Source organism: Volvox carteri (assembly GCF_000143455.1).
Source record: "Volvox carteri f. nagariensis unplaced genomic scaffold VOLCAscaffold_11, whole genome shotgun sequence".
NCBI lineage: Eukaryota > Viridiplantae > Chlorophyta > Chlorophyceae > Chlamydomonadales > Volvocaceae > Volvox > Volvox carteri.
Window position 1 is genome coordinate 746,071 of NW_003307554.1, and position 9,989 is coordinate 756,059.

At 54.2% G+C, this 9,989-nt stretch overlaps 1 protein-coding gene across 1 annotated transcript; it reads left to right on the forward strand.

Annotated features, from left to right (window-relative positions):
* Positions 1 to 390: 390 nt before the first annotated feature.
* On the forward strand, positions 391 to 7,225 carry VOLCADRAFT_89070 (uncharacterized protein; the record flags this gene model as incomplete). Its single annotated transcript, XM_002948649.1, has 10 exons — positions 391 to 437; positions 782 to 834; positions 1,809 to 1,960; positions 2,394 to 2,573; positions 3,217 to 3,608; positions 4,006 to 4,168; positions 4,885 to 5,126; positions 5,418 to 5,583; positions 6,161 to 6,276; positions 7,051 to 7,225. The coding sequence occupies 10 exons, from the start codon at positions 391 to 393 to the stop codon at positions 7,223 to 7,225; spliced, it is 1,686 nt and encodes a 561-aa protein (XP_002948695.1).
* Positions 7,226 to 9,989: the final 2,764 nt, after the last annotated feature.

Consider the following 9,989-nt stretch of genomic DNA (forward strand, 5'->3'; position numbering starts at 1 on the left):
TATCTCTTTCAGCCTGGAGCATAGATAACAATCCGAGGGACGAACTTTTTTGATTTGACTCGGCAGCTAACCTTTTGCGACGGCGACGTCTTTCCACAACCTAATGGAGACGACTCTATAAATTGCTACTACTTTCATCTGACAATAATAGCAGAACAGCATTGATGTTTAAAATCGACACCTGTGCCAAAGGTGGAACATTTTGGACCATTCTCATATTAGTATGGGGAATGTGATTCACATCGTCCTATGTCACTCGTATCTATGGAAAAAAAACACAGTGTCCAATGGAGGTTAGGAAGCAAAGAGCGTACTGTCTCCATTTAGTTGTGCTGCTATTCAGCATTCCGGTTTCAATCCATTGTCGAAATGAAGAATTTGAAAGGCATCATGACACAGCTAAGCGAAGCACAAGCGGGCGCACTCTGCTGTCTCAGGTAGGTGATTACCACAACCCCAATGCCAAGCCGATGTCGCCTGCGGGTGCGTGCTGATCAAGCCTGCTACCCCAGCCCTCGGCTTTCGTCTCTAAGGCAGTATACCGGCTCAAGAGGCGGGAGGATGTGTCAGAATCCAGCGCGAAGTGCAGCAGACATTTAGCCACCAACTACCTGGAGAAGATAAGACGGAGCCGATACACCGTCTGCGGTCTGGAACCACGTCACAGGAGCAGCGCATCATGCGCGAACAGCCAAACGCCATGCGAATCAGCCGTCGACTGCTACACGGCGCCGTTCATGCAAGCCAACAACACGGCCAAGGCGTCCGTTTCCTTGTGCAGAAGCCACAACCTGGTTCTTGATAGCTGCAACTTCCTCAACAACGACCGGAAAGGTAGAGGCGCGAACCACATGTGGGCCACGTGCACCACCCGCAACCCGGGGCTCCCCCGTGCAGGGGCCCCTGGCTCCATTGCAGCTCGAGTCATAAGACGTGACGTGACGTGATACTTGCGTCGTTGCGTTTTGTTACGAAGGAAAACGAACATTCACCTCCGGAGGGCATTGGGAATGGTGCACACTCTCTACATAAACATCGCGCTGCACCTGTGACGTACCCCACACACTGGTCATTATACTTACGACCGGTTGCACACACCTGTGCCCCGGAGACCGGCAGCAGCAGTCACCAGCAGTAGTGGCGGCAGTAGCGGGGGCGTTCAGAGGGCAGCATGATCTCGGCAATAGTGGGCCAGGAGGAGCAGTAGTACTGTCCGATAGCGCATGTGTGGCCCACCCCAAGGTGGTAGCTTCTCACTTCACCCGCACACCACCTGCACCAATAGCCGCATGGGCTGCAGCACCATGCAGAACGGGACCTCACAACCAGGAAAACTACGAACCATCCCGCCCTCTCTCTCTCTCACACACACACACACACACCTACATACACACAAACGCACGTGCGTATGCATGCACATGGCCCCTGCACAGGGAAGCCATTCAATCGGGACTGGGCCGCCCTCTGTGTTGGCGACAAGTAGCACGAACACCACCACGCCGACGTGCACTGATGTGCATGCCAATGGGTTTGGCTGCAGAAGGGAAGGGGGCCATCTGTGGCTCCCCCATGCGTTCTCTTCTCTCCCCCCAATCCCCGGGTCGCGCACATTGCATTTTGGCTCACGTGCTACATCGGCCTTACCACATCAACACCGAGGCCCATGCTGTCTCGATGTCCAGGAATGCCCCCCCACACACACGATCTCCTTCGCTTCACTAATCTCTAACCCACCACTCTCTTCCGCCGTAATCGTTGGCGGGATCCAACTCCTGTGGGACATCTCCGTTCTCAACCTCTCACCCAAGGCGGCCAGGTCAGGAGGTTTCCGCTGCCCCTTCGTGGCTCGGTCAAGCTGGCGTGTCCCCTGGCTGACCTGTCGTCGGTAGTGAAGAGGCAGAAGGAGCTGCAATGGCTTGACAACATCCATCACAATGTGTGGTGGGGACGTGCGGCACAGGTGTGTTAATGGTACTGGTACTGGGGTGGACCCATTTCCTCCCCCCCCTTATGTAACACCAGGATGGAGGTGGATGGATGGAGACTCGGGTGCCATGGATGGACGGTGTAAGGGAGGGGATATGCGGGGTCTGAAGGAGATGAGATGGGGGGTTGGAAAGTACGCAAAACACACGTATATGTAGACGTGCCGTTTTCTTGGAAGGGAAGGCAAGACGCCGCTTACATGGAATAAACGCATAGCGGGAGCCATGTAATGTTCGGATTTCCCCATGCTTCCATCCTTTGCCAGATCGTATCAGACGCCGCCCGACCAGATTGCGCGATCACATGAGAGGGAAAGCGAACGGCACCCTCTCCCCGTTCGCCTGGTCCCCTAGCACAGCTGTCGCTGCTCCGCCGCCTCGATGTCACTTCTCTTTGCCGGCGTGCAGGACAGCTCGGCCGTCCAGCAGGCGTGTGCCTCCAGCTCCTCTTCGCTGGTAACGACGCCTACGCTGTTCGTGATGCGGGAACGGCACGCCAACTATGCCCATGAGATGGAGGCGGCCTCCATGGTCTTTGCTTTCCTGGCGGCGCTCGATCCGGAAGATGTTGGGCGTCATGGATTGCAGGTGCGGTGCGGGATATCCCGGCGGATCGGAGACCCCGTTTCCGAAGGCCCTGACCTAATGCATACATACATATGTACATATGTATGTGATGCGTATTCTACCAGTAGTACCTAACCTATGTATGTATGTACATAGAATACATATGTATGTATGTACATACAACACATAGGTTAGGCACTACTGGTAGAATACGCATCACTGCCCCGGGAGATCTCGGGATCGAGACCTGTCAGGGTCAAAAATTCTTCCAATGGTGAAAGGTAAAGTGCCCCTAGTCGATGACGGTGGTGATTTTGGATGAAGTTGACCTGCGAGCTGACCAAGAATGGAGTTGAGTCGCCGTTGATCCGGCAGATTCCGTTGGATGCTGGTGGTGGGTGCAGAACCTGAGCAATCCACTGAGAAGTTGGCTAGGGTGGCTGGATGAGGATGCCCCGAAATACCGGGGAAGGCAGGGTCTGCCGGGTAGCGGCCACAGGATGAAGATATGGGCCCCTGTCCCACACATCACACATACAAATGTACGTATGTCCGACAACATCGGGGATTGCAGCACATACATACATACACTTCATGGTGGACATCAGGTTTGTTGCGATTGACGTCGCCGCCGTACGGCAATGCCGCCATTGACGCTGTGCAGGTGGTGATTGTCGACCTTGCGCCCCCTATGGCCTTTTTAGAGATGTGGGCGCGCATCTCCCGCCCGTACCCGCTGCGCATCCTGATGAACGATCCCTTCCCGCCCAACACCTGCTTCCGCTCTGCCTTCCACATCTACACGTTCGCCGGCGGGATCGGATACAACACCGACCCCGATGGCGTCTCCTGCGTGAGTTCGGTGGTCACGGGATTCAGCAATTGGTTGCGGCACCTGTACGGCGAAGCCGACCCGTGGGCGTCGCGGTCTACGCCCACGTCAGCGCTGTCGGCTGAGGTGGTGGCAGGGCCGGCGGCCGAGGAGGCAGGCATCCGAGGTCTGCGACCGCCTGCAGGTGGCATCGTGCTCAGAAATGTGGTGTGGCTTAGTAGGAGGTAGGGATTGAGGGCGGTGAGGAGATGGTGCAGAGCTTGTGTGGGGCAAAAAGAGACGGCCGTGATGTGGTCGCTGCCCTTGTAGCTGTGTGCGTGTTCTGTGCAGCGCATGTCCTGCACGTGTGAGTCTGTGTAGGTGCGTGTGAGGGAGAGTTTAAAAGAATTGAGCAGCGAGATGTACACACATACACACATATACACACACATACACACACAGGTTGACGAATCTAATACAGACGTTTACCGAAACAAGCACAGTGTGTGTAGAGTAGATGCGGAATGGCTGAGCAGTGTAGGAAGCGCTGCGCTGCTTGTTTCATTTTCGTGTCCAAAGAATTCGTTTTCTGTCGAAGCTCCCTTTTCCCTACTGGGATTTCTTCGGCCCTGCCCCACACAGGAGCTCAGACATTGTGAGGGTGCTGCTGAACGAGTCGACGGCCGGGAGGTTCATGCGGATGGTGCGCAACGATGTGGCAGTGGTGGCGGGCATTCAAGCTGCCGTTCAGGAGTGGAACGCGGAGAGCTGTTTGCTGCAGCGCTTCGACAAAAATGTCAAAGCGGTGAGCGGTTTGAAAGGATTCCGGTGAAGTCTTCGGTGTGCCTAGGCAGCCCTGCTCTTGTCTGTATGTGGTCTGTACGTCTGTCTGGTATGCATGAGCTGCGGGAAGGACTTCCCACAGGACAGTATTCATTCATGAAATGGCATCCGTTTTTGCGTAATCATTATCCGGACGCACACAGGACTCGATGATATCAGGACACACAGGTCTCGATGATATCAGGACGCACAGTGTCGATTTAGGATTCGACAGGACGAGCAGTGCGGCGCCTGGGAATGTCTCATGGTGATTTCTGACCCACGTGACTACAGCTCGGCCAGGAGTTCGTTGCATATTAGGGAGCCAGGGGGCCTGGGGAGAAAGAGTTCACGACAACCACGAGCTTCTTACCCGGGAGCACTCAACTGCACACCATTGGCCGGCTGTACACGATAGATGACCTAGACAGACATACTTACAGCACGACGACTGCCTGTCGAAGGAGCGGGTTATGCCGTACACGTGTTCAAGGGCAAACTAGGCGTCCGAACTGACACCGGCGCCAGGTTCCGGGCTGTCAGGTCTACAGCCACCTGGATGATTATCCTGGCGGAGCGAATGATGAAAAACGGCGACAAGTGTCTGACTCTGCGCTTGCTGAAGGGTGTGTCTCGCGGATTTGGGTGCGAAGCGGGAGGCAAAGCGTGGGTCCTCCGTATGCACCCTCTGGCTTACAGGCGTACGAGCTATCGCTGACGGTTGTGGACGGAGTGCATGCCGTCAGCGTGGTCACGGCTCGGCGAATGGACCCCAACATTACGTCCACCTTGGCGGCGGAGGAGGGAAGCCGTAGGAGCCTCCTCTTAAACCGCAGCACACAGCTGCCGCAGGGACGAGATGTCCATGAGCCGCAGCATGTACGGCACAAGCAACTCGACCATGGGCAGAGGGAAAGCTTCACCGACGCCACAGAGGCTCGGTTGGGGCGGCGTCGAGACTTGCAGGGCGGTGGAAGTAGCAGCTTCAGCGGTGATGATGGCGATGGCAGTGACAGTGGCGAGTACGGTCACAACGAGTATAGTGAAGAGGCCGGCGACGATGAGGAGGGGGTTGACGAGGACGGCCGCAGCAGCAGCGGCGGCGGGGCCGGGGCTGGGGCTGGGGGTCAAAGCCCTTACAAGGTCGGCAATAACATTCTATTGCTGGACAAGCTGTGGGACCTTGACACGGCCAACGGCAACAACTGCCGGCGTACCAACGTGCTGTTCAGGTTTGAAGAGGCCGACTTCGATGAGGAGTTGTTTCACGTGCATGTGCGGACAATGCTCCGCACTGGTGTGTTAGTGGGCATACAAAGCGCCGGCCTGGCGCATGGCTACTTCATGCCGCCGGGCCAGAGTGCCGTACTGCAGCTGCTGGGCCAGTCGTTCGCAAGGGTAAGTCCTCCTTGTTGTTGTCGTAGGCCGGAGCTTGTGCTTTGAGGAATCGGTGCAGAATGCCTGTATAGCTTGCGCGGCTTTGTACTGTGTGGCGTGGCCGTGGGAAGGCATGAGGAGTTGGGGCCTGGTGGGTTCGAAGTTGAGAGGGAACCCAAACCTTCAATCGTATCGTGCGGTTATCGGGGGATGCGTGAGTTGACGTGCATCATCATCATTATCATCATCATCAGCAGCAGCAGCAGCGGCAGCGGTATGCAAGCCTCCGATAAATAGTGAGCCCTGCGGACATCAGGGCGAACAGGGGATGCAAATCGTGTGCATGCTGTGGTGGCATGCAAGCTGCGGTGAAGCGTCATGCAGCAACCTAACCGCTTTCCTTTCCAGATGTATGGGTGCCTGCGCCTTGGCACGGAGTTCCTTACATTCGAGCTCTGAACATTTTGAAGTACTGTTGCCTTTGCTGCGAGGTGGACATAAGCTGCATGGGCACCACACACGGGGCATTACTTTTTTGACACCCAACTTTGACCTGCAACTCCCCGCTCTTTACTCCCTCCCCCACTGGTACGTGCAGCTAAGCGGGGGCAACGTCTTCCGCAATATGGCCTCGGGTGCGGGAAATTACTACGAAGATGTGCTGTATGACAACTTGGACCTTGATGTCACGCAGCTCAAGGCGGCAGTCAAGCGGTGAGGGACGGATGGGACAAAGCGAGCGTTTGGAATTGCCTTCAGCGCCGTGAGAGAGTCAGGCAAAGAGCGTTTGTAGCGCTAAAGTGATAGCATACAGTTCTGTGCCTTGCACATAAAAGAACGCACGGCTTGCCTTCGTGGCAGTTCATGCTGATGGTGGGAGAACTGCCAGTGGGTGGAGAGCTTGCTTGGGTGAGGAAACGGTCGGTGCGCGGCATGTGGGGGGCCCCATCAGCATTGACAATCCGGTAGAGCTCTAGATACCGTGCCGCTGTGTGCCTGAAGGCACTGTGCCACTGTGTGCCTGAAGGCACTGTGTGCCGCGCGTGCGCGTGCCTCCCATTGTGGAATACACTGAAGGCACGCGAAAATATCCTCCTTTCGGGGTGCACGCTGTAGCTGCGAGGTGAAAGGGGAGCGGGCAAGGAAAGCAAGGACAAAGCCAAACGCGTGTTGGCTATGCAGTTGCCAGCTTAAGCTTGCTCTGACCGTTTAGGTGCCAGGAAAGGGGCCACACAGTTGCACACAGCGGCCGTCCTTGGGCTCCGTCCTCAATTCCGCAGCTTTCCAGGGCTGGCCAGTGACCAACTCTTGATTCTAAGAGAAAGCCGCCAGCGAACTGGACATCCGATGCACACCCAATAGGAAGCAGCTCGGCATAATGGTGCTCTGGCGCATATTAGGCCAGTAAAAGACGTGGAGAGCCTCAGGGCAGATGTCAGGTACGACACCTTACATATCCTTGACACGTACCCCCGTGACCAACCGCAGAGCAATGGACTTCGTGGCGACTAAGACGATGGAGGCGCAGCGGCGGCGCAGCGGCGCGTTGCGGCTGGTGCTTGTGGATCAGAAACACTTTGCAATAGTGGCACCTTCGAAGAAACAGTGCCATGGCAACGGCGCGGCTGGCTCCCCATTGACACAACACGACACGTCCAATTAGTGTAGCTAGTTACACTAATGAGCAGAGAGAGAGAGAGAGAGAGAGAGAGAGAGACAGAGAGAGAGAGAGAGAGACAGAGAGAGAGAGAGAGAGAGAGAGAGAGAGAGAGAGAGAGAGAGAAAAGAGGTAAAGAACGTGAGCGCAAGGGAGAAAAAGAGGCAACAGGAGAAGAGGTGGTAGCACATAGGCTTTTGCTCTTATGCATGCCTTGTCAATCAAATGCATTCGCACCGATGGGTTTGGGGCAGAGCCAGGCCGCGGTATTGGACTGGGACTGCGGGAAGGATCAACAAAAGAAACATTTCGGCTCCAGGGGAGGTAATAGATTCGGCACAGGGTTCAGCACAGGGTTCGCAACCATGTCACAATCACGAGCCAAACGAATGATGACGGACGGCATCCGACAGGGTTTGCACGTTACAGGCACCGCAGTGCCTCGCAAGAGGTAGAAGTTGTTTCAGCCGCCGGGCTTTCAGTAAAACGCAACTGACTCGCTCGAACCGCCTTTGGGGCGACTATGTCGAGTTTTTAAGTTTGCGCGCACGTCTACATCTCCCTTGGTCTAAACCTCGCAGAGGTTATGACCAGAGACGGAGCAAAAACTCACTCTTTAATGCGTCAGAAGCCTGTCCGCATGGGCAGACTTTTCGACCAGAATTCTGTGTCAATCTTGTCGTAGTAGTGCAACTGTCTGCCGTGCCGTTGTTCGTGGAGTGGAAGTTGCGTACTAGCTGCGCCGACTGTAACAAGCGTTGCTTGCTTGAGACCTTCCTCTTTGTCTCTTAAGGCTTACGCAAGGCTCAGCTCAGCGGGAAATAGCTTGAAACGCAGCTGGTCAGTTTGGCAAACAATATGCTAATACGAACTGTCTTACAAATACCTAAACGAAGATATGGAGGTATGAAGTGCCAAAAAAACTGCTTACTAACCGAATACGAACACGAATGCATTTGCTGCTGCACCCTTTCCACACTGTTGTAAACGGCGTAGTGGGCCGGACACAAGGGACTGACAAGTAGGGAAACAGCAGACTGTTACATTGGTAGTGTATTGACTCTGTGACCAAAAGGTATCCATAGAACTAAGACAGAACAGCCATAGCGACTTACTTCACCAGAGATCAAGAGATGAACTCGTACCACGACAACTACCCTAACGGTATCGCCTCAGGTGTCGACAGGATTGGACGAACTAGCGTAGAACACCTCAGGTTTACAACACACACACTCCCAGGCCCACCTGCACTAGCTACTTCTGCATTCTCTGTCGCAGAGAATTTCCTTTCTTTTGCATGCAGCAGGAACGACAAAATTCACGTCGAGGAAATATGAACGGAACCCGTCCATGTGTTCAATGGGGGGACCAGCGATGTAATGGTTGGGGTAACAATTATGGGTTATTACTAGCATTTTGTCCATGCAGGTATCTGCCAGGCTCCCGAAACTGTCTTCTGGCATACAAGCGATTGGCGGATTAGTCAATAAAAAATGTCGCACCTATCTTATTCCACCACCAGCAGAACTACTTCACCTGATCTTCATATGGGCACACAAGGAAACTAAAAGTGGTTTCCCCAAGACCTTCAGAAGTGACTACCCCTTGCAAGAGATGACCTTCATCACATGTTCAAAGAAGTGTCGGCCACACAACTTGTGATCATCATCACACCAAAAGCTAATAATAACCTGGCTGCAAATCACCTACACCAAAAGCGAATTCCCGCCTACCTAAACCTCGTCTACGCTTCGTTGGCCACGTGTAAAACTCCTGCTGCGGCTCCTGCATCCTCCCCCTTACTGCCCTGCCTCCACAACCTCCTATGCTGCCACCGCTCCCACCCGCCGAATCACCGACACCCCGCGAGGCCGCCCATCTGCTGCTGCACGCACCATTCCCACGGGCCCCTATGAACGGCCCACACGTGGTTCACCAAATGGTAGAACCCCTTCGTTATCTCTGAGTGTGGCAGGATGGAACCGCTTTGGAGCATCAGTTCATGGCGAGGTAAAAAAATAAATTAAAATATAACCGTCTATGGGCCCCCTAGGTGGCCAGCGGGCCTGCTTGCTTTATCGAATGCCCCCAGAGGGCGTATCCCGGAATCTGACACCCACTGATCGGTACTTTTCTGTAGTCAGGATACAACACCCCTGCATTCATGCGGAGCTTGAAAATCTTGCAAAGTATGCAAAAAAATCCGTAAATCTTGCAAAGTATGCGGATATGTGTACATACAAACAGCTAGATTAATGGCGATGATTATTGACAACTGTAGCTTTTTCTGAGTGAAATGAAGGAAAACCAAGGTTTTCTGTGTATTTGCCGAGCGCGAGTAAAGGGCTAGAGTTAATCGCAAGAGTGCGACGGAAAGTGCAATTTCGCAACTTCATAATGTCAGTAATGACAGGTTTCTGCCTAAAACACAGCATACAGAAGGAGAGCCGTATTCGGTAACCATGCTCGCCCCCTCCCACGGATGAAGCAATTGCAAGTACATCTTTCCTGGCTGCAGGTACTTCTTCGTCTGGAAGGGGCCTACGTGAGCGGTACGGCAACTACTCATAAAAACCAATATCCCATGGCCAGCTACATGTATTCTAAATTGCCAAGGGAAATTGGACATGGGAAGTAGCGGTGCAACCATGATGCAACCACTTCTTTCTGTGCACTTATGCATTGCCTGTCCAGTGGTGCTATACATACATACATGTGCATGCTTGCTCATCGTGCACACACCGTACGCATTCAACCACGTCTTAGTGTT